The sequence below is a fragment of the Amborella trichopoda genome, chromosome 13 (assembly GCF_054954075.1).
Source record: "Amborella trichopoda isolate Santa Cruz 75 chromosome 13, AtrichopodaSantaCruz75HAP2 v2.0, whole genome shotgun sequence".
NCBI classification, from domain to species: Eukaryota; Viridiplantae; Streptophyta; class Magnoliopsida; order Amborellales; family Amborellaceae; genus Amborella; species Amborella trichopoda.
This window is the reverse complement of record NC_142348.1, coordinates 51,374,400-51,400,406: the sequence shown is the minus strand read 5'-3', so window position 1 is coordinate 51,400,406 and position 26,007 is coordinate 51,374,400. Positions and strand designations below refer to the sequence as shown.

Sequence of the window (26,007 nt, the reverse complement as noted above, 5' to 3'; positions counted from 1 at the left end):
CAAAGTCAAGGACATATCTAATAAACAAAGAGACAAGACAAACATGTCGCGAGTCCAAAATAAAGAGACAATGACGAACAAGTCCCAAGGATTAACTCCTAGAAATGACAAATACATCCTGGTGACCAAAAAGATCTTGAAAATGATGAATACATCATAGGATCCAAAAGCTCCCGGATGCAATTTCCATTAGAGGGATGCAATTGTCCAAGTACTTTCTTTGGGGCAGAAAACTGAACCAATTCCTGAATGTGCAATTTCCTAATCTTCCTAGATTGAGAGAGAGAGAGAGAGAGAGAAGGCACAGAAACCAAAAACCCAGTTTCTGAGTAATCAAAATCCTGATATTCCAAAATTTTATTCAGGTCCAAAGGAGAATGTACACTCAATTGTAAATTTGGACCCAGAAGCTATATCATGTGAAGCCTGCCTACAAAACCTTTCTGTGAATCGGCTTCTTAACCACTCATCAAGCATTATAATAGTTTGTTGGCGATGCTTTGATGAATGGAATCAATTGCAAACAAAAGAATTTGCGAGCAACAGGCAAAAAAATACAGTCCTAACTGGATTGGACCCCAAAACCCTTTTCACTTCATTCATTACATTAATTTCTCTTTTACCATTTCATTTGATTTTTAACAGACCAACCCTAAGGAGCCCCTATACACGTCTGTACATTTCAAGTGGCCCCGAGATGAATGCTGCATTTTTCTGTGATGCAGGGTAAGTAACACAGGTAACATACCGAGAAAATTAGGGGCTTTCTGTATTTAATGGGTCCTGACTTTGAGATAAAATCAGGGGGTATCTGTATTTTATGGGTCCTGACTTTGAGATGGGGATGAACATTTTGAACAATCCCTTCCGCTTTGTAAGAGTACATCGTAGTTTATCGATGCCAACTGTGATAAATTCTGCAAGACAGAGAACAAGGATCAGCAGTTGATCAAGATATGGATGAGAACTATAAAAAGAAGACATTATATGCACAAAATAAAAAACTATAAAAAGAAGACATTATATGCACAAAATAAAACTTTTGCAAGAATGATGAGAATCAAATTAAATCCCACTCGGTTTTTGTGATATTTAATTAACCAATCCCATAAAGGAAACTGAAATGTGATATCCCAAGCAATGAAAAGCCAATTAGATCTGAACGATTTTCTAGTCTGAAGTAAATGCAAGAAGCATGGAGAATTTGGAAAATAATATAATGAACCACCAACTACAAAAGGGTAGGATTTTGGGCGCACCCCTAGATGCACCTATTATAGTGCGTTCACTTTCCAAAATCCATCTTAAACACAATGACCAGGAATCTGAATAAAAAAAATGAATTTTAACTTTAAACAGTCTATCTTGTACTCTTTTTTTGGACCATTCATTTGAATTATTTAAAGAACAACAGATTTACACTATTTTTGACGCTTCAAATTCATAGATCTGAAGAGGAAATTGATTTGCAGTGACTTGGCATTAGGATGTGTTTCAGGTCCTAAAATCCTTGAAAACCCTGGTAGACACGAGTCAACGGAATCACAAAAAAAATTCTTTGGTTACAAACAGGGAAATGAGTCACATTTCAATTCGGTAAATTAATGAAGCTTATTTTACAGACAGAGAGAAACATGGGCTCGCCTTGAAAGAGAAATTGTTGAAAGGATAATCCACCGATGAGAAGCCAAACCCAGTCGAGTCATCACACTCATCTACCTGAATTCAAGAAGAAACTAAAATGTAAGGGAAAATTAAGGTACTTTATCAAAGGGAAACTCACCAACAAAACAACAGGTTTCAGGCCTGAATGCCATCTTAGCTAACAATCAAAATCTTAATAGAAAAATCAGATTGATACGAACAAAGCAAACATGGTAGTAAAAAATGTACTCGGCAAGTGCACTAACTTTTTAGAAAGGCGAGGTTTGTAAAAGACATCAACATTTTTTTTCTCTTCTTTTAGCAAGATTTAGAGGTGCACCCTACTTAAACAATCAAAGTAGGGTGCACCTCTAAATCTTGCTAAAAGATGTAGTTCCAGTGGCAAAAACCCTGATGATGGCTTAAGAATCTATCTTCACTGCTAATTATGAAATTTAAAGTTCAAAAAATATTGTAGATCAAGCAAATCTATAAAAACCTAAATTTTTGAAAATGAACGGTCTTGATAGTATTACAAAATGCACTATTTTTGGAACTTGAAATTATTTTTTTCGTATACATACATCTCGAGGTCAAGATGATCAATTGTAGGGCTTTTTGACATCAGAACAACTTTTTTGAGTGGATATTTGACGAGCACTTTACTTTTACAATATCAAGTTGACACCTTTTATAAACTTTTTCTTTTCAAAATGTTTATATTCATGAGCTTAACAGGTTACACTGTTGAAGCGTCCAATTGCAGACACTAATCATGTTTGTCATTACTTTTACAATATCAAGTTGACACCTTTTATAAACTTTTTTCTTTTCAAAATGTTTATATTCATGAGCTTAGCAGGTTACATTGTTGAAGCGTCCAATTGCAGACACTAATCATATTTGTCATAGGAAAACCTTAAAACACACAATCTTTCTTTCTTGGGTTGTCAATAAGAAATGGATAAAACCAATATATTTGATGTTATACTCTTGAACCAATAACAGCAAAGTGAGTAAAATTTAAATTTATTAGATGTAAAATTAAGAAAATAATAATAATTGTATATGCAACAAAAACACCATTCACAAAGATTCTCTTATCAGATATGAAGAGTTGCCATAGTATACATACACTTCCTTCAGGGCCACCTTCCAAAGAATTATCACTACTTCTATCTGAGGAACAATCGCTTGAGTCTGCACCTGTTGGTAATGAGTGTTGAGAATAACGAGATACAAAGTAGCTTGTGTCATCTGCATGCTCTGTTTGTGGAACAAAGGCAGCCTATGAACAGAAATTGAAATATTACAGTCATCAACTTAATGAGATATATGATGAACGTAAGTGTACAATCATGGAGAGCAATACAGCAACTGATTTCAATATGGAAAGAAAATGCTAAATCCAAAGGATACACATTGCAAAAGAAAGCAAAGTATTAACATGTGATCAGGAGAAAATGTAATAGAATAATGCACTTATTATTATCATTATCATCCGAGCCTTATCCCCATTTTGGTTAAATGAGTCTTGTTCCTCCATTCTGCTCTATCGCGGGTCATACCCTCAATTAAACTATAAGTCACCACACCTTTTCTCACTAGTTCTATTTATGTCCTTTGGAGTCTTCTCCTTGCCCTTTTAGAGCTTTCTACTTAAACCAAATCACCCCTCCAAACTGGTGTTGTTCTAGGTCGACACTGCACATGACCAAACCACCTTAGTCTAGTTTCCTCATTTTATCACCTATTGGAGCTATCCCTTGAATACATTTATTTCAAATCCCAATGTTCCAAAAAACGCCAGGCGGCACCTAGGTGGCCGGGGGGTCCAGGCTGCCCAGCGCCTACGCACGCGCCGAGTAGAATAAAAAGTTGTTTTAAGGTTAGATTTTGTGTAAAAAATTAAAATATACATATTTGAGAAATAGTTTAGTCCATAGGCATTTCAAATTCAAAAATCAAACTTTAAAGAAGACATCTCAAAATAATACAAGCAATCTAAAAAATAAAAGTTTTCACTAACTTTGATTGTTCAATCTCCAAACTTCCACCTTTGAGATAGTTTTCTAATCTCAAAATATTCTAAAAAACCCTCTAATAGACCTATAAAATCGCCCAATCTAAATCTAATCTCAATAGATGATGTTTAAATCGATTTCTCGTAACTTTGAAAAACCCTTCGATCCTATGAAAATCACAAAACTCTAATTTTTTGAGGTTTCTATCTCTATATAATGGGCCCTAATGGGGCTTAGGTTTGAAATGAACCTAACACCATAGTTGTTGAGATCGGAAGCAGGAATGGTACTGGGATCGGGAGCAAGGAATCGTGAAATGCTAGGAGATCCCTATGGTTGGGAACGCCGAGCATACAATGCACATATTACGGATCGAAATCCCTAAATATTAGGCATCGAGATTCCAACCTTTTGGGGATCTTGATCCCGACCTTTGGGATCTTGATCCCAACGTTTGGGGGATCTTGTTACCAACCTTAAAGTATATGATAATCAAGGATTATGTATACTCTTTAAAGTAGGGATCTCATTATTTATAGCAAGCAAGCAATATTTGTGTTGCTAGTTGGCTATAAATAAAGAATATCATCAGTTTGGTTATTGTCTTAGTCTTTAAGGTTGGGATCGAGATCCCTAACAGCAAGAATCGGGATGCTTATCTTTGGGGTATGAGATCCCAAAATTTAAAATTCGAGATCCCTTAAAGATCCGTCCCGGGAGCGACAGAATCGAGATTCTAGAAGGGATCGACTACCAAAGTAGGAGATCCCGGTAACTATGCCTAAAACCTACCTTTTCCCCTCTTTTATAAAAGATCCCAAAAATGCCCCTAGAATAGGGGCATTTTCGCCCCTGAGCGGGTGCCCAGGCGCCTAAGTGGCTGCCCAGGGGCAGGCCGCCTATTTTTACTGCCTAAGCCTGGGCAAGGCACCCTCGCTCTTGGACTGCCTAGGCGCTAAGCGGTTTGCCTTTTGGAACAATGCCAAATCCTAAGCAATTTAGGCAATATATTCAACTCCTAACATTTTCAATGATTGTACATAGTTCAAAAAAGGCAAAGATGACTTAAAAGTGTGATATAGATATGTTGATCAGGATTTTCATATTATTCCTTTTGAAATGAATACGAACACCAAGGAGAAAAACCGATCGTCAAAACAAAAAATAAAATAAAAAACTTAACATAAAATAAAGAAATAAGAGAAGAAAAATGCTCAACTTAGATTCATCATTATGATGTACAATACTTTTTTTTGATAAGTTCGAAAGGCTACGTCAGCTTGTTTGGGACAAATTTCAAGGGTTCAAACCCTTGACCTCCCTCATCCAAATTGTTGCATCTATCACTAAGCCCAAGCATTATGCATCATGCATAATGGTCATCATTATGTAGAATGCATACTGCATTCCCCATACAACTAGTTGCTTATTGTTTTCAGCACTAGTTTGCAATGTTTCAAAAAACGGTCCGCCTGACGCCTAGGCACATGCCTAGGCATCCTGGACCAAAACACCGTATGCCCAGACCCAGGCGGCCCAACACGGGCGGATGTACCTGGGCGAGCCAGGTGGGCGCCCAGGGATGTGGGCTTGTTTTTATTTTTTACTTTTTTTTTAAGATACCCAAAAGAGAAAATGGGGTAATTTTAACCCCCAAAAAAGGTTTAAATAGGTTATGGGGATTATTTTTAAATCCTAAAGTTAAAAGAACAATTCCATAAACTCTTAATGTCTTAGCTATACCTATTTCTGATAATCAAAAGTATTTTTTGTGGGGAGTTGTAGACTATTACTAATACATATCCTATTAAACTTTTAAATTTTGTATGGTTTGAAGAAGCTTCCTAAACATTTTCACTTATTATGTAATATGGGGAGTTGGACACTATTACTAATACATATCCTATTAAACTTTTAAATTTTGTATGCTTTGAATTTTAAAATTTTGAACTAGTTTATTCTCAACATGCGATATGTCATATGTTTGTATATAACAAATATTTTACAATAATATAACATTTTCAAATGCAAGAAATTACAAAGTTGAAACAAATATATATATATATATATATATATATATATATATATATATATATAACTTGTACTATAGGTTTTGGGCGCCCGCTTAGGCGCCCGCCTAGGCGCCCGCTTGAGCACTGGGCGCCAGGCCAGCCGCCTAGGGGCTTCCTAGCGTTTTTTGAAACCTTGCTAGTTTGTAGACTCAATTAAGTACATAAGGACTCAGCCAAATGAACTCAACCAGACAATGTCTTTAGGTGACCAAAGAATCAGTGGACTTCCAGTCAATGCGGTTGCATAATTTGGTAAAGAGAGTGTGTTTTTCTTTATCATCTGCAGTAAAGATCTTTACCATCTGGCATCTGCAAAACAGAGCCAGCAGGTGATCTGTCAAGTCAATATATTTATCTATTCCAGTAACAATAAATAACAAGGATTTCAGGGATCACCTTAGACAATTTGATTTATGCATCTCACACCTTTAAAATGTTTAACTAGTTATTGAAGTGCACAAGTAAATATAAATTTTCAAAAAAAAGTGTAGAACAAAATATAAATTCCACTGATTCTGAAAGCTGTGTAGGTGGTCCATGATCACATTGCACACCCAATTTAGCGATGAAAACATTCATGCAGGAATTTATTGCCAGACTCCATCAAAAGAGCAAGTTATAATCACTGTAAACATGCTACACATACAAGTTGATAGGAAAATCAGCTCGATTAATTAAAAAAAAAATCTAATTGCAAATTTATAAACCAAAATGTCGTGATAAACCTTCATTTTCTGTTTTCAATATTATTAGATAAGACTGCAAATCTCACCTTTTGCAAGGCTAAAGTGTCCCAATTAACTTCATTGAAAAAAGGATGTGCCTTCACCTTCAAAGAATTAAAAAAACCAGCTATATGTTAGGTTTTCAAAAATCAAAATTTGTCGACTAGGTGGTATAGTTTGAGAGCAAACCTCACATGCTCCTTTTGCTCCGAGCCGTTGGTTTGGATCATTATCGAGAAGTCTGCAAACATTATCAATTTAGAGAGGGCCGAACACAAGTTCCAAGATAGTCACTCTTATATTGCATGATGACGTAGATAATATGGGCCACCCAGAAATAATTGAAATAAAATTAGAAAAAAATGAACATATCTATACATAGAACTCAAGGCTGTACCAGAAGCAATAGCCATGAAAAGTATTTACAGTGCATACACACACGCATGCACACGAACATACACATGAACCAAAATATTAGCATAAAGTACACAAATGAGGTTAAAGATTATATGGAGCAAGGTCATAATGTAAATCTTTATCAAATAAACATTTAGATAAATCTTATCTATGCTATTATTAAGCCAGAGTTACAGGTTGGACCCATGTTGCGAAAATAAAAAGGGACCCTAATGCTATAGACATTGTAAGATAGGTACCTATCTTTATGGGGGAGAGGAGAGACGGAGAGAAGAAAGTTGTATGTACCTGTTTTAGGGGGAGAAAGAAGAAATTTACCTATACATATCTCTCTCACACACACATGATCATTTAATTTTTGGAATTTGACTTTTTTATAGGGAATATTTCTTGGGAAATACATTGTCAAGAAAATTGTTTTTGGGGAAGTAGGTAATTTTTTATGAACACTTAGTTATTTTGGAAATCAATAAAGATAATCACAAGTATTTTGTTTAGCATTTTATATGGAAGTTTCAAAAGATAGTGTGGGATCACATAGCCTATAGAATTGATCCTAGATACAAAGTTATCATTCAGCGGTCTTGATCTAATCGTAAATTTAGTACGTTATCTTCTCAATAGATTTTAAAAATTTCAAATGAATAAGAGGAAGGTTTAAAATACTTTGAATATGGGAATAAGGAATTTTTTTGAGGAAGTATTTTGAAAACATAAAAGAGCATTTTTAACAAATTTTTAATGTAGACTCCTAAATTTAAAAGAGATAGAAAAGATATGTTACGGAGAGAGAGAGGGCGTGTCAGGGACGGGGGTAGAGAGAGAGGGCACGTGAGGGAAGAGAGGGGGTAGAGAGAGGGCATGTGAGGGAAGGGGGTAGACAGAGAGGGTATAAGAGGGAAGGGGGTATGTGGGCAGAGAGAGAGAGAGGGAGGGGGTATGGAGAGAGGGGGTAAGGGAGAGAGAGAGAGAGTGAGGGTGTGTGACATAGAGAAAGAGTTACGTCCGTGGATAGAGCGAGAGGGAGTTTCCTTTATTAAAACATCTCCTTTTTCCAAAAATCATATCAATTACTTTAATAAGAAACTAAATATCTCATTGAAAGCTCTCTATCTCTCAATGGAATTGCATCCACTCTCTCTCACAATCCTTCCTCTTTCATACACATTTTTTTCTTTTTTAGAATATTCTTTGTTGACTCTTTAATTTTCATATATTGTTCTCTTATATATCAAAACTTTTATGATAATATTTACAAAAAAAAACAAAACATTTTCGATAATACAAAGTTTGTAGTTTGCACAAGTATCCCATCCATTTAATGATATGCTTGATTAAGTTCAAATGGCTTATAAAGGTATGCAAAGTTTTTCTTTTATTATTTTATAATTTTTTTGCTTAAAATAACAGAGAATATGCATAGAATACTTTATAAATATATTAATTTTCGTAGTTAGATTGATAATTTTTTGCCTTGACTGATTTTCTTAGGGGGTTCAGTCTTAAGAATGTTTAAGAAATTTTATATTTGTTATTACAAAATTTCATGCTTTTAAAAATTTTTATATATATTTACAATTGTAAGGGATAAATAGTATTACTATTTCACAAATTAAGAAAAAATTTCTATTAGTTAAATTAACATAAGTATTATTATTTTATGTTTTTATATTACATTTCTGTATTTAAAAAAGTTTACGTTTTCTCATTTTATAGTCAACGCTTTTCAATCATGTGCAAAGCACTGCTTCTTACTAGTTATATACTATACGTAGGAAATATCAGACTTTAGATACGGATATACCACACAATCAGATAAAAAGGGTCCAACCCACTACATGTAATCTAGCCAAATTAGCCAACAGATTTTTCACAATATGTCATCACAAGAGAACCATTTTAAGAACTAAGAAAATCTAAATTCATTTTCTTACTGGTAAGAAATGCAAATTAAAGAACAAAAGAATAGCACTACTTAACCTATCAATCAAGTCTTTTGCTGTATATGACATATCATCAGGAATACGTGGCCATGGGATTTTGCGGTTCAAAATATTATCGAATATTGCCTGGACAAAAACAAGTTATGAGGGAGATAAAAAAGCTTTAATATTTCATATAAAAACATAAAAAGATCATGTAACTATTAATAAAATTAATACTGCCGAATGGAATACAGGTAAACTTAGAGAATATAGACATGCATGTTAGACTTACCAATAAGCATGCTAGTAGCATTGCATTAGACTTACCAATAAGCATGCTAGTAGCATTGCTTCCAAGTTAGACCTCAGGATATAATAGTCTTCAAGATTCAAATGCAGAACTTTTGGACTGAATTATTGAAAAATATTTTGCGGAATTACAGAATTACAGTTTTCTTAAAAAATATCCTGCCTCCACTCATCCACAAGAGGACCTGAAATACTTCACAACTCTACCCGGTTGACACCCTCATCTTTTGTGACGCCTCCTTCGAGCAGTTAGACTCACTATGGCTCTTCCTCCACTATTTTGAGATTTCCTCTGGTATGAAGATGAACATGAGAAAGACAAAAATCATGGGAGTTGGTTGGAGTTCCCTGGATACCTCAGACCTAGCACGTTGGCTAGGATATGGAGTGGAACCATTGCCCTCCAACTGCATGGGTCTAAGCCTATGCATTGGAAAAAACCTTGCAAGCACCTGTGGAACCCACTTGTGGAAAACTTTCAGCGTAATCTTGCTGCCTAAGAGGGGTAGATTTCTATCTATAGAGGGGTTTTCTACTTTGAGTAAACCTACCTCGGCAAATATAACTATCTTCCAAATGTCACCTGTTCCACATGCCCACATTATTGAAAACAAACTTGAGAAGCTCATGAGGAACTTCTTTTGGTCCAGTGCAAATGGTCACCAAAAAATATACTTAATTGCATGGAATAAAGTTTGTTTACCAAAAAAAGGATGGTGCGGAATTGGCATAAGGAAATTACGGAAATATAACCTTGCCCTCATCAGCAAACGGTGGTGGCGCTTTGCATCACAAGACAACTAACTGTCACAGCAGGTGATCTGGGAGATATACCCCCCACCATGCATTGGAGTATGGAAAAATGTAGGCCAAAGCCGCTTCTCATTCAAGAGATTCATAAGATATAGGGCCTAAAAGGGTACCCGTCCGCTTTTGGAAGAACCTTTGGTTAGCGGACAGTCCCTTAGGAATGCAATGACCAAACCTCATAAGATCACTGCAGATCAAGATAGGGTATATCTAAAGTCTTAGGGGGAAACGCTGTGTGGACCCCTACCTTTTGTAGGGCACTAGGTAACTGAGAATTTGTCGAGCTTGTTGCTACAATTAGTTCCCTTCTATGGCTCCTTCCCCAGAGGTATTTTCTGTCTCCTCTTTCCTTTTGGGCATAACACTAACCAAGAAGCTCCCTCCATTCAAACAAGGTTTGGGGTTTCCCTACTCCCCACGAGATTCACACTTTCACTTGGATAGTTCTTACACTAACTTTGGACCAGCTACAGTGCCAAGGCTTCCAGATGCCCAACAGACATGTCATGTGCTTACACTGCAAGGTTGCCTCCAGCCTCTGATCTGCCCACTTGCAATATTTTTGCTAGTTTTGGTTAACTCCAACAATTGATCAAACAGCTCTTCCAATTTTACCCCCACCCCCAAAAAAAAATTTAAATTAAATTAAAATACCCTGAGGCAGGCCATCTCATGTGGAAAGCCTCTATCCTGTCCATAGTTATAGAGATTGCCCAACCCAGGTGGCTTTGGCACTCCAGAAGAGGGATCTTCAAGGGATCTTGATTTTTAAATTGTTGGATCTTGATCCCAACTGTTAGGGATCTAGGTCCCAAAAGGTTGGCAGCAATCCCAAACTTTTGAAGATTACACTTTTTAATTTTTACAAAACTTAAAACAGTTTATTTCATAAGATTACACTGTTTAATTTTAGTTCTCAATGGAAATTGTAAAATTAGATAATGTAGTCTTAATTTTTTGCGTGTTCCCAAAAGGTTAGGAGAATGATCCCCAAGAGGTTGGGATCAAGATCCCCAAAAGGTGGGATCGAGATCCCTAAAATATTCATTGTATGGACAGTGCTCCCTACCAAAGAGATCTTCTAGTCTTTCATGATCCCTAAATTGCATCAGATCCCACTTGCTATTCCAAGAACTGTGATCCTGTCCACCTCGTGACCCATTTAGAGAGAGAGAGATTCCCAGATCATCATCATCAGAGAAACTCCCAGATCTTCAATGGTAAATCCTCCAGAGTCCAATCCAATCACACTTGCATTAAAACATCCACTAAATTTTGGGACAATGCTTTCAGATGACTGCACACTTTTTCAATATCAGATTTCATGAACAACTGGAAGGTAATCTTGGCTTCCTGCCCACCATAAACCCAAGATCGAATGTGTGGTTCCTCCATAGCCAGAGTTACTCAAGCTAAATATAGACAGTTCCTCCCTTGGCAACCTGCTTCCAGTTGGGTTTGGGGGCATTTGAAGTGGTGGTATTCTCATCCTCTCCTATGACTTTACATTGGTGGTCTCAACAATGGACCAAAAGCATTGCCCTCCTTGAAGGTTTAAGAACCATCCAATTTGGCTTTCAAGATCACAGGCTATTAGTGGAAGGGGACTCTCGAGATCACAGACTGACACCTTATTTTGACCACATCTTCTCTCTATGCAGGGACATCCAGGTGTCATTCAACCACGTGTGGACGGAGGCGAACCAAACTGCTCATTCCCTGGCCAAAGAAGAAGCAGCCAGTAGCCCTGACAACCTTTTCTAGCTCAGCCTCATAGAAGAAGTTAATGTTTTTCTCTCTAGCCTAACCCCCTCTATCTTCTCCATACAGTTCCTCTCTCTTTCTCTCTCTCTTATATGTTCCCACTTTTTGATGTATAGCTCTCTAGAATGCAAGGAAAACTGTCTCCATATTTTGATTAAGGGGCATGAATATATCCTCATTTTGTTAGTACTATTACAGAGCACATGACGTGTGGGCTGCCATTCTTTCACTGTATCTTGATGTAACACGATATCTTTACTAATACTGTTACAAACTTCCCCCCCCAAAAAAAAAAAAAAAAAGTATTCCAGAATAATAAAAACGTAAATCAGAAATACAAATTCCTAACTTGTTCACTCGCCATGTAACAAAGAGAAATATCAGTAGAGATAAAATATTTAAAACTAGAATCACCAGATTCAGATTTTGCAAATTACCTCTGGAAGACGTGCTGCAAAAGGTGGAATTCCTGTTATCAACTCAAATAAAATAATCCCCACGGACCACCAGTCAGCAGTATAACCTGGATACAGTTTTCAGAAATGTAAGCCCTTAAATTTTTTGAAGATAAGAATAAGACCCTGTTGAAGATAACTAGAAATCTATCAAACAGAAAAAAGGGGGTGAATTCTTTATGTTCCTATTATTTTGAAGCAAATCCCAGCTCCAAAGTTTTTCTTTTTACTTTTTAATTGAGGAAATTGTTTTTGGAGTGGTGCCTCCGAATACGACTTAATTAGGAAATCCAAAAGGCTACAAATCCCTTAAATCTAGAGCCCATAAAATTGGGATGGCCCAGATCTATCTGATTTTTGGGTGGTAGTAGATTTGGAGCACTTTTGGAGCTACGAATCACTTTTTAGAACATTGTTTGCAAAACGGAGAGAGACTGATCTGGAACTTTTGAGACCCTCACCCGCCTCAAAAGTGGTTTTTGAGGCGGGGGAGCAACATCTTTTAATGCTCTGTAGGACACTAACAGCTTTCCCCAAAACAGATCCCCTTTTAGGTGATGAGCTAACCATGTTCTGTTCCAAGAAGAATCTCAGGAGCCAAATAATCAGGGGTTCCAACTGCCACCCGCTGATTTCCTTTCTCTCTATGAGAAGCTTCCTCAAATGAGGTCCCCAAGTGGTGGTCTTCTGACAAGAAAGAAATACTCCCCATATTTCCTCCCAGTTCTTCAGTGCTATTTATTAGACCAATTTTCGACAAGCCAAAATCTGTAAGCTGACAACAACACAAAACAAAACAGTAATTAGTTTGGAATGGATGTTACAGTCATAATCATGGTGAGTCATAACACAAATACCAAAACTTTTAACTAAATTCAATTGAAAGAATTCTATGGTGCACGCACCGCTAAGTCAGGAACAATATCTACATAGGACTCTGGGAGACATGTTATGTTAGAGATTTTTAAACCTTGATGTGACCATCATGTGCCACCAATATGTTGTCTGGCTTTAAATCACGATGCACAATTCCCAGAGAATGGAGATACTCCAAAGCAAGAACCTAAAACGATCAAAATCATACGAGTTATGCAATTGAATAACCAAACATCTATGCATGAGCTGGGTTTGGGACCAACCAGTTCAGCAACATATATACGAGCCACAGATTCCTCTAAGCAACCAACATTCCTAAGCAAGGAGTATATATCACCTCCATTTAAGTATTCCATAACCAAATAGAGGTTATCTCTGCATGTAAATGAATAAAAGAACCGTACCTGCAGAAAGACATATGCTAGAATGAGGAATGCCTATCACATGTTGAATTGTAGATATTCTCCAAAGGCATCCATAGTTATATAAGAAATGGATAGAGAGTATGCCAATTTATGTAAAACAGAAACTGAAAATTCATGTAGTATAACATATATGTACCCACTTGTATGCTGAATAAGTAAAACATCCATACAGGCAATCATATTTGAATGTGAAATAGATATCTAGAACACAATCCATCACATTGTATGCCAATATTTCAAGATTCAGCAAATTTAACAGAATGGAAGCAGAAAGGGCTTGCCAAGAGTGATCTCTCTTACACCCTCTAGAACAAGTAAATTTTGACACTGTGAGTGACAGAAAAACACATATAGACACCCTCTAGAACAAGTAAATTATGACACTGTGAGCGACAAAGAAAAACACAAATAGACACCTTCTAGAACAAGTAAATTATGAGTTATGACACTGTGAGTGACAAAGAAAAACACATATAGACATCTAGTGATTTAGAAAGACAAATTGTTACATGGACAACTATGCTGCTATGACAAATTAACATGAACATTACAATATCTGTCACCAGCAAGCAGCGAACCAAGCAATGAGCATCATTAAAGCATCATATAATTATGATTTTTGTGATGCCGGCTATGGTTCAAGTACTATCATGCATAGTTACCAGAATTGTCCACACTAAGTAGCTATTCCAGTTCAGACTCGCAATTCCGCATTTCCGGGAAGGAATTGCCACAGATCCCAGCTCCTGGAAGTTAGGAATCACAAGTCCACATTTTTTTAATCTCGTTCTGATGTCCTTAGAACCTAGATTCCTTAGATTCCACTTCACCAAATTTTGCAATTTACAGTTGCATAGGACAGTGATTCAACCAATATGAGCACTCCCAATTTCAAATATATTCGGAAGTATATTTGTAGTTGTAAGCTTTTATGTTTTGTACGCACACACAAAGATTCCCTGATGGGCTCTAACAAATCACATGAAGTCTGTTAACATGCTTTAACAAGTCAGGTGGTACAGTGATTGCCAAAGTTTTACGGAATGCCTGAAATTTTTAAAATAAAATTTATCAATAATTAATATACGATGGGTATCTAAAAACTCTATGCATGTCAACAAACTCTAGTTTACATCATTCCAAAATTTTGACAAGTTGCAATAAATGTCTTATTTTTTAAAGGTACATTATTAGTAAATTTCGAGAAATTGTAATAAATGTCTTATTTTTTAAAGATGCATTATTAGTAAATAAAGAGCTTTTATTTTCTTTATTCAATCTAAAATTTAGTTAATGGTATATTTGAAGAGAATCGTGATGAAGGGCAGATTCCAAAAAAAAAAATTGCAGGGGGGGGGGAGGGGCACTATCAAAGACATCAATTCCAATAGCATGGGAGCCTGGGAAAGCAAACTCAATATATGAAGCCCAACACTAAGCAACCCTTCCTTATAGATAATCTAAAAAATCTTGTCTTTTGGGACTTGTTTGTTGATAATTTCTAGCCTGGTTCCAAGTGGTTTGATGCACGATACCTGTAAATCAGGAGATGGGAACATAATTCCAAAAAGGTAGGAAATGTGGTTGCTATTGGATCTGATTACAATTCCCAAATGGTACGAATCCCGCTTCATGTGATTTGCATTGTATGGACAACAATTCCGACTATTGGAATCATTTGGCCACTTGCAATTCCGTAATTCTGATTCTTGGAACGACTCGGAATTGTGGGTGTTCCAACAACCATACATCAAAGATAGTTTCATGTGTTGCATCATTTCTATGGGAGTCAAGGACATTATACGCTCATCTATCATGGTTTGTTCAAGTAAGATCACTCATATGGACCAATAGCCAAGGGCAAATTTCCATCCCACACCAAGTGTGTCCCTTGCAGTAGAGAAGCTCATTATCCAAAGGACTTTCAGCTTATGATAGTTATTGTAATTTGTCACTCTTGATGGGTATATCCCAGCGCTAGAAATAATGATATTCATGAAATTGAATGATTGGACGTAATTTTCCCTCATATTACATAGCGAATCAGCATACTTCTTGCAAAACACAGAGGTGGAAGAATCAAACAAAGGAATTTTTTTTTTTTTTCTTTCTTACAAGTAAAAAAGGCAAATACTCCTACAACACATTATTCAATATCCTATTTCCTTAAACACTTTCCAGACATAAGCAATAAGAAAAAGCATGGCGTGAGCTACTATCAGGTTCTATCAGGAATGAAGAGCCAAAAGAACATTTCCAATAATGATATTCAAGATATTGAATGATTGGATGTGATTTTCCCTCACATTACATAGCAAATCAGGACACTTCTTGCAAAGCACAGAGATGGAAGAATCAAAAAAATGATCTTTTTTTTTTCTTTCTAACAAGTAAAAAAAGCAAATACTCCTACAACACATTATTCAATATCGTAGTTCCTTAAACACTTTCCAGACATAAGCAACTAGAAAAAGCATGGCGTGAGCTACTTTCAGGTTCTATCAGGAATGAATACCAAAAGAACATTTCCAATAAAAGTATGGTCCAAACTTCTCTAAAATTGGCCACCCAAAAGTATGATCAGGAAAGAGATTTAGAAAGATACCACAAACGGGTTTCTGACAGTAATTAATATGTTCCGCTCAGCTAGGATACTTTCCACATCATTTTTCCGTATCATATCCATTTTCTTAAGTACCTGCATAAACTACATGAGTCATGTTAACAGTACCATCCGCATCAATTTTCCATGTCATACCATTCAAGATTGCTTACATGTAATTCAATAACAGAGTCATCAACAAAAAAATGCACAATACTTTTATGTATAAAGAACAAAACTAACAGAATTCAACTTAAGAAGCAGATATGCAGTCCAAATGCCATAAATGGATAATAGCATCTTCACTCTCTACCTCTTATTTATATGGTTACATATTCTCTCATCATTAGCTATAGTAATGCCTAGAAACTGTAACTTTGGATGTTCAAGATGACATTAAGATGTCACAAAGGAACTCCATATATATGCTCAAAGCAAAATGTCAACAACTAAAAGAATTTGCAAGAACGAGTAGAATCTGAATTGAGAAAAAGTATTGTCGTTCCTATTTAAAAGAACAAATGAGATATACAAAATTATACAAATTATCAAAAGATCAAACTTATGAGCCACACTATAAAGCTATGGGAGAGTGATTAAGCAACGACTGAGACATGAAACGAGTGTATCAGAAAATCAATTCGCTTTGATGCCAAGGAGGTCACCAATGGAGGCTATTTTCCTACATAGGCAATTGATTGAATTAGGGAAAAGAGAAAAGACATTCACATGGTCTTATTGATCTAAAGAAATCATATGATAGGGCACCTATAGAGTTAATTTGGTGGGTGTTGGGACAAAAAAGGAGTCTCTATAGGACTTATTGACATGATGAGAGATTTGTACAAGGGAGCGCTAACTAGTGTGAGGACAACTAGTGGAGAGACAAGTGAGTTTCAATGACAGTTGACCTACATCAAGGGTCAACATTGAGCCCATGTCTCCTTGTTTTAGTTATGGACAAAGTCAACTAGGCATCTACAGATGAGGTACCATGGTGTATATTGTTCGCATATGACATAGTTTTGATTGGTGAGATTAAAGGTGCCATCAACAAAAACTCAGAACTTTGAAGAGATGATCTAGAATCCAAAGTTCTTAAAATTAGTTGGACTAAGAAAAAATATATGGAATTCAAGTTTAGTAATAATAAAAATAAAAACGAGGTAGTAGTTAATATTGATAGCTAAGAAGTACCTAAAAGAAAGTATTTTTGATATCTTGGGTCGATAATCCATGAGAACAGAGAGATTGAGGAAGATATCGTACACAAAGTTAGAGCTGGGTGAGCGAAGTAGAGATGTGCTTCTGGAGTTTTATGTGATCGCTACATACTAATGAAACTGAAGGATAAGTTCTATAGGACGGTCGTAGACCAACCATGTTTTATGGAACGGAATCTTAGGCAGTCAAGAAAACAACATGTCCAAAGAATAAGTGTAGTTGAGATGAAGATGTTAAAATAGAAAAGTGACAAGATAAGAAATGATAGAATTCAAAATAAGTGCATTTGAAGGAACATAGGGGTGGCTCCAATACGCAATACGATGAAGGAAAGTAGACTTAGGCGGGCTGGTCATGTGCAGCGTCGACTAGAACAGCACCAGTTAGGAGGGGCAACTCAGTTCATGTGGAAGACCCTAAAAGAACAAAGAGAGGCCCAGAAGGACATGGATGGAAGCAGTGAGAAGAGATATGGTGACTTATGGTCTGACCGAAGGTGTCGCCTTTGATAGAGCGAAATGGCGAAATAGGATTCATATGGACGAACCCAAATAGTTGGGATAAGGCTCAGATGATGATGATGATTAGGATGATGATTTTATTAGTTGCCAATCATAATGAGCCTGTAATATTAGAGACATGGTAAACATATTCAAGTATAGAATAATTCACTTTGTTGCAATACGGACCTTGATTGCGAAAAGATCGCCGGTGGTTCGCTTTCGAGCAAGAAAGACTTTACCATAGGCACCTTTGCTTATGGGTTTAATAATTTCAAAGTCTTCAATGCTTATGCGGTCCTTATGATGAAGAGCAATTGGCATCATATACTGAGAAGCATCATTGGAAGATCCATTGGCTTCAGCATGTATGGAAGCCTCCTTCGCATTTTCCTGATTCAGTGGCTCACGAGCTAGCAGATATTTCTCCCTGCAAATTTTCATCAGGTATAAAATAAGAATAGCACAACCAGCCGAGAGTCACTGGACAATAAAGTACTCCAGAAAATAGTCAAACAGCACATTCCATGAGAAGAACAAGAAAAGGATACCTCAACAATTTTTCTATATGACTTCCAAAAGTATCAACTATTAGAGCCCTTAGCTTACTATGCTGCAGAATATCATGTAAATCATGCATGCATGCAACCAAATATTCAGAGACCCCTTCCTCCATAAGGTCCATGCTGGCCACACAGCGAGCTATGTCAGCAAGCTCCACCATCTGCAAAAGAAACTCCAGTTAGCAGTGTGGTAAATTGCATCCGAGGTGCACTCTAAAATCGTAGACTTTGGTAAAATAGAAATTAGGCTAATAACTAAGACTAAAACTGACAAAAGAAATCAAAAATATAAGAAGTTATTACATTTAAAATAGACCTTATTCGTGATGACAGGAGCAAGTGCCATAGGCATATTCATTTCTATGTATAAAAAGTTACAACCTCCACTCTGTTAAGAACTCAAATTCAAAATGTTCATACAGAAATAGGTCACATTTCATGTCCATCATCAGTTCCTTGGGAGAAACATAGTGGAGAACCATGCAGCATGGCCTCATAATATTCTCTTCCATCACAAATTATACTAACCATAAGATCTCAAGCTATTACCTTAGCTTAAAGGGAGACAGTCTGTAGCTTGGTCAGTATGTTATAAACAAATGAGTTTAAAAATAAAAAAAGCAACCAATTTTTAGCCAGTGCGATCAGAAAAGGTGTGTTCCAAACATTTAAATAACCATCTGAATCCAAAATGTAAAGCATTTTACATATGATGACCTAACGGGGCGTAGCATAACAACAATTGTAAAATCAAATGAAAGACCTAAATATTTATTTTCTTGTAATTATGAAAACCAAAAATAATTTCAATTACCAAAAAAAAAACATTGTCAATTGGTACAAAGTATAAATAGTTATATAAATAATTCTAACCTGTGAGACATCCTCTGGTACTGAGGGATAGTTGTGCTCTAACCAATATAAATCGAAGTGACTGGACCTTGGGGTATTTGTGGAGGAAGCTGGACTCATACTTCCATTGGTGGAAGATGCAAGACTATGTTCAAGCTTTGCAACCAAGTGGCCCTTCAAATTACTGGAAGCCATGGGTGGACAATCATCTATACATGAGGTGTCCATCTCATGAATATCTGCAAACATTCCTTCCACACCTTTATTATGCCACTCACTAACCTTAGGGGACAGACCTTCAAACGCAACTAAAGCATTTGCATTTTCCATTCGCAAAGTCTCTGAGCCACCAAAAGATGGACGAAAACTTTGGGGTGTATAAAACTCTATAATTTGTTCAATCACTTCTGCTAGTTTCAGAAGGCGAACATCTACATCAGTGCCTTTCACATCACACTTGTCAGCATACGCACAGATATAGGAATGAGATTCTACGTAACATATAGGTACCATTTCCTCACATATCCTACAGATGACAAAATCAGACCCTTCAGAGCTTAACTTTTGTGGTGAATCATCAATTGTTTCATGACTCGGTTGGGTGTGACCTTCATTGCCACAAGGCAGCCCCCTACTACACTCACATACAGTAAAATCATAACCTCTGGATTCTACGTTGTAACTTCTTGAATGGGTATCACATGGTGATAAATTAAATAGAGAATTTTCCTTTGAAGCAATGGAAGTGCTATCTTTCTCGTGAAGACATAGTTTAGGCAAAGAGGAACTTATCATTGGCTCTGACTGTGCAACATCTTCCTTTGAAGAGACTCTCTCACTGCTCACATGGGTCTCCTTCCCACTATTGTCATTGGGCTTTCTTGACTTAGTTTTCTTAGGCACCAATCGCATAGGGATTGATGGAACGCTTTCCAAGCACTGTTTGAACTTATGAATAGAATCTTCATGGTTTGGCTCACTCCATTTTTGCACCTGCAATAGCCTGGTGCATCGTGTCAAGATGAAAAGCATCCTTGTGACCAGCTGTTTAAGTAAGCCTATTTGAATATTTTGTCTCTTCTCAACTAGTTCTTGCACTATCTCTTCACACTTATTGCGAAACTCTAAGGAGGACATGCCCATGCATCCTCGCACAAGATTCAAGAGATCCGCAATCCTTTGCTTCATTTCAGAAGACAAGGATTCCTTACTCTCAAGAACCTCCTCAACGTCTCCCAAACAAGCAGCAAGATCAGCATTAACGGCATCCTTCACAGCATCAAACCTTGTATGGAATGATTCCAAGAGTTCCTGAATATCAACACAAGCAAACAACAATCATGAGAGGGAGTAAGCTCAGTTGGCAAAAGAAATGAACAAGAATTACACTAATATAGTCATTTGATAGCTCAGATGATCTGCTTAATAGAGCTTTATAACTTTGTGTCAGATACATCATAGATATGCAACCCGTTTATACCTTCAAGTCATTATAACTGTGTGCGCGTTGGTAGACAGGCCTAATACCACCCTTGGGACCCAATTCATAGGAGAAACTTTTGAAGCTCTTTGGTATCTCTCTTGACAGTTGTGGTCCTAATATATCCATCATTTCCTGGGGTTTTAATCCAACAAAACTTTGTCAATAATATTATACTTGAAGCATAAGCATCTCACATTCCAAATAATGCTAAGTTCAACAAAATTAATTTATAAAAAGTAAACCATCAACATCTATTTACCCCAGCAATTCTATGACCAACCCGTTTTGCTCGCCTAGAGCAGACCTCACCTTGGAGTTAGCAAACTTGTCTCCTAAAGCCCTCTTAGAATCCCTTTCAACAAGAGATGCAGAAAAGCGAGCAATCTTCTTCTCCTTGCTAAGTCCTTATTCAAAACAAGCAATATTGGATTTTTAGGGAACTGTACTTGCCCTACATTCAAGGCAAATGAGCCATTGCTAAAACTGTAGAGCGAAATGCTAGATTATTACCATCATAAAGAAGTTCCCCTAGAACCCGAAAAGTACCAGAATTCATGAAACACACAAGCATCTTGCAATTTGTTCATTAACATGACAAGGAAAAGAACTGTTGACACCTTATTCACAAATTTGTAAGCTCTAAAGAAAAATAAGACCATGTGAATTATCTTTAAAAACATGATAATTGGAAAACTTTTTATGCTAGTAGCCAATAAAACATAGCATATATTAGAAATGAATATATATAGACACTGTACCACAAAGTATAACAGGGGCAACACGATAAGTTAGTATATGGTGAAACACGGAGACAGACGATGCTGATAAGTACTTAATTTGTTCACAACTAGTAGGACTGAAGATGTAAAACTCCAGTTGTAGATCATGTTTAACTAGATGGAATTTTAATTACTGCACCATTCACAAAAAAGAAACCATGGATCCAGGGGATACATTAACTGGGATAATCTTGAAATAAGCATGTTAGGTCTTACATTGTTTTCTTCTTTTCATGAGCAAGGACATGTTAACATTATGGTTAGTTATTATGGCAGACATGAGTACTCTAGTAACTTCCATTCTTCAATTATCATCATCGTCGTCGTCAAAACCTTTTCCCAACTAATTGGGGTCTAATACACGAACTATGGTCCGCCATTCTGCTCTATTAAGGGTCATACCCTCAATATGAGGTCATAAGTCCCGATATCTTTTCTCGCTACTTCCAACCATGTCCTTTTGGGCTTACCTCCTACCCTTTTTTTGAACCTTCTACTTGAACTAACTCAAACCTCCTAACAGGTGTTGTACTAGGTCTGCATCACACATGGCCAGCCCACTTAAATCTATTCTCTCTCATCTTATCGCCTATTGGTGCCACACCTAAATTTTTTAATGCATTTATTTTTTAATTCTATCCCTTATTGTCTTGCCACTCATCCATCTCAACATCTTCATCTCCGCTACACTCATTCTATGGGTATATTACTTTTTGACCGCCCAATATTCCGCCCCATAGAGAAAAGCCGGTCTCACAGTTGTCCTGTAGAACTTGCACTTCAACTTCATTGTTATGAAGCGATCACATAAAATTCAGGTTGCACATCTCCACTTCGACCACACAGCTCTAATTCTATGTGCGATATCTTCCTCAATCTCTCCACTTTATAGGATTATCGACCCAAGATATCAAAAGTGCACTCTTTATTATATTTTCTGGTTGTAAATCTTAACTACTTCCTGATCTCTACTCCTATTATTATTAAATTTGCATTTCATATACTCTGTCTCAATCTGGCTAATTTAATAACCTTTAGATTCTAGAGCATCCCTCCAAAGTTCTAACTTTGTGTCAACGCCGTTTTGAGTCTCATTGATCAAAACCATCCATGAACAACATGCACCACGGTACCACATCTTGTAGGTGCCTAATTAAATCATCCAGAACTAAGATAAAGAGATATGGGCTTAATGCTGACCCCTGATGTAGACCTATTGTCACTGAAAACTCACTCGTCTCTCCACTAGTTATTCACACACTAGTTAATGCTCTATCGTACATGTCTCTCACCAAGCCGATGTAGTGTTTGGAGACTCATTTCTTTTCCAACACCCACCAAATCAAATCTCGAGGTACTCTATCATAAGCTTTCTCTAGATTAATAAAGATTGTGGAGGTCTTCTCCCTTCACCCTAAACTTTTCAATCAGTTGCCTAAGTAGGAAAATAGCCGTGGTTGTTAACCTCCCTAGCATAAAACTGAATTCGTTTTCTAATACACTCGTTTCATGCCTTAGTCGTTCCTCAATCACTCTCTCCCAGAGCTTCATAGTATGGGTCATAAGTTTTATCCCTCGGTAGTTTGCACAATTATGTATGACTCCTTTGATTTGGTAAATAGGTACTATAACATTTTTCCTCCATTTGTCTAGCATTTTTTCTGTTCTTAACACCCTGTTAAACAGCTTAGTCGGCCAATCGATGACAATCTCCCCCATGTACTTCCAAACCTCTAATGGGATACCATTTGGTCCTAAAACCTTTCATAACTTCACCGTTTTCGAAGTTTCTTTCACTTCCAATATTCTAGTCCCACGAATGTATCTATGACCTCCGCCTTAATTTATGCCAACGGTTCTATGTTCCCATTGTGTTTATTATTTAATAATTTTAAAAAATAAATTCTCCACCTTCGTTGACATCTTCATCCTTCACCAGGAGCCTTTGATCCTCACTCTTAATGCATTTAATATAGTCTAGATCCATACAATTTTTCTCTCTCATTTTTACTAATTTGAAGACATATTTTTCACCTTTTCTTGTTCCTAGTTTATTATATAACTTATCATATACCTTAAGTTTAGCCTTACTTACTATTTGTTTGGTGTTTTTCTTAGCATTTTTATATTCTTTTAAGTTTTGATCATTTCTATTACACTGGCAAGTTTTATAACATGATCATTTTTTGCTAATGACCTTCTGAACCTCATCACTCCTCCCCCAAGTTTTCTTATCAGAATTTTTTTTCCCTCTAGATGCTTGTAAAACTTCTTTTGCCACTTTCTTAATACAGTCAGCCATCTCATTTCACATAACATCGACTTCATGTTCGAAGTTTCATTTTTCTTCTTTAACCAATTTATCTCTAAATAAGTGTAGTTTTTTTATTTTTAAAATTCCACCACCTAGTTCTTAAACACCTATTAATTTCACCCCTTCTCTTCCATGTCTTTATATAGATGTCCATAACCACGAGCCTATGTTGGGTAGTCAAACTCTCTCCCGAGATAACCTTGCAGTCTTTACATGATGGTGGATCTACCTTCTTAACTAGGAAGAAGTCTATGGGTTTTATATGCTCCACTTTTATAGGTTGTCAAATGTTCATCTTGCCTTTTAAAGTAAGTGTTTGCTATTGTTAGGTCATAGGCTATAGAAAAATCTAGAATAGCATCACTCATCTCATTTTTTTCCCCAAACCCATATCCCCCATATACCCCTTCACATCCACTATTATCCTTCACGACATGACCATTTAAGTCCCCTCCTAAAAATTTCCATTCTTCAATGAAACTCCAAACTTTCAAGGAAATAATATAATAGCAAATAATAATGAAGATGATGACAACCAGATAATGATGTGCCCAACAAGTGGAATCTCAAAATAGGTTAATCAAATAGCTAGAAATATAGACCAAAATCACAAAGCACATGTCTCACAAACTCATAAAATACCATCTACAATCTGATGCAGCAAGTTAGTGTCTAAAGTTATTTTGTTTCCTAGTAATTCAAATTTCAATTGAAATAGAAATTGATTGCAAATTATGGCACTAATGTACGAAAAAGTCAAATTCAAAACGGATAAATAAAATAAGTAGAATTATATTGCGAATTCACAAAGCAGAGGTATCACTAACCAATATTATTGTGATCATTCCAATCCAATGAAATAAATAACTGAAATTCTTCCTGTTCTCAGTAGTTTTAAATTCAAAACTAGCAACAGAGAGAGAAATATACAGCAATTTTCTTAGTTACCAGCATACAGAAGAGACATGCACTCTATCCAATCAATTTTGTCGCTAAAGTTCCTGTGTTTTCTCCATTCTTTTGTTTTTCATTAGACTTTAATTTCTTTCCTTCTTTTTCTTGTCATTAGAGTTCGAGAATAATTCCCCCCTTTTCCAGTCATCAGATTTCATGTAATTTCTCCATTCAACGCGATTAAGTTCCTTTCCTGACTATTTACAGGCTCCAATTCCCCTAATCTTTAAACTCTCTACTAATGAAAGCAAAAGTCAGAGAACCAGAAAATTCCAGAAACTGATGAATCAAATACCTAATATTTAAACTCTCTACTAATTGAAGAAAAAGTAAGAGAAGAACCCGAAAATCACTGGAACTGATGAATCAAAAATTCACAAAAGGTACCTTCTCGGGAACCAGTCCCAGAACCACACTTTTCATTCAAAAAAGGCTGGACATTGCCCGAATTCGATGATCCAAGGTCCATCGATTCTTCCTCTTTTCCTTTTGACCGTTTCCTCAACTTACGTAACTTTGTCTTGATTCGATCGAGGCCAGAGGGTATAACCATTTTCGCCTGGTTTTCACCTCCTTCTCGACTCATTCCAGCCATGGAAAACACCAAACCCCTCAAGTTCAATTGTAACGAGTCCAAAATAGAGCCCTAATCCTAACCGTCTTCCTCGGATTGATATGAAGCTCAGCAACTTGTGCTATGCAAAAGCCCTGCATATTAGGTTTTAATGTGCACGAAAAGTAAGTGTTGCGGATATTAAGTTATAAGAGAGAGAAAGAAAGTTCTGTTACGGAAAGAGAGACAGAAAGCAGAGAGAGAGAGGGTCAATGGAAAAGAGAATGAATGAGAGAGAGAGAGAAAAGAGAAACAGAGAAAATTGGAATGAGGAATCAGAGAGAGGGAGAGAGAGTCCAAAGAGGTAGAGGAGGAGAATCTGTGGTTTTAAAGTTTTAATGGAGGACGTTGAAGGTGGAGGAGTCACTTTCAGTTGGTCATAATTGTTAGCTGCATTTTGGTTTTTGAACTGAAACTCCGTTTCAGTGACGAAAGCGGGAAAGAATCGTTCATGGGAGGCGTGTACGCGGAACTTACTATTTTGAGAGAGTCGTTCAATTGGATAGAAAGAAAGATAGAGTGATCGTAATCGACACGTGAAAATGTGAGTAATTGTTAGAGAGAGAGAGAGAGCGGGTGAAATAGGTAGAGAGAATATGAAATGGATAAATAGAAGATGAAGTTTCTATAAGGCCTAGGGTTTATGAAAATAAAGCATTACCTCAAATCATCGTCAC

At 36.6% G+C, this 26,007-nt stretch overlaps 1 protein-coding gene across 36 annotated transcripts; it reads right to left on the bottom strand.

The window, feature by feature from the left end:
* Positions 1-322: 322 nt before the first annotated feature.
* LOC18445887 (Protein kinase superfamily protein) lies at positions 323-25,450 on the bottom strand. 36 transcript variants are annotated; one of them, XR_016048508.1, is made up of 17 exons: positions 25,105-25,450; positions 20,980-21,074; positions 20,668-20,802; positions 19,209-20,498; positions 18,324-18,496; positions 17,962-18,202; positions 16,052-16,153; positions 13,285-13,425; positions 13,051-13,208; positions 12,713-12,920; positions 12,128-12,213; positions 8,863-8,951; positions 6,655-6,706; positions 6,513-6,569; positions 2,780-2,932; positions 1,645-1,719; positions 323-917 (listed from the first exon to the last, which is right to left on the bottom strand). XR_016048508.1 is itself a non-coding variant. In XM_020674618.2 (17 exons), the coding sequence occupies exons 1-17, from the start codon at positions 25,310-25,312 to the stop codon at positions 819-821; spliced, it is 3,297 nt and encodes a 1,098-aa protein (XP_020530277.1). In that variant the 5' UTR covers positions 25,313-25,450; the 3' UTR covers positions 323-818. The 36 variants fall into 36 exon arrangements, 7 of the variants coding, with proteins under 7 accessions (XP_020530277.1, XP_006856075.2, XP_088713021.1 ...); XR_016048509.1 differs by having other exon boundaries at positions 6,660-6,706; XR_016048500.1 differs by having other exon boundaries at positions 12,607-12,920; positions 13,116-13,208.
* Positions 25,451-26,007: the final 557 nt, after the last annotated feature.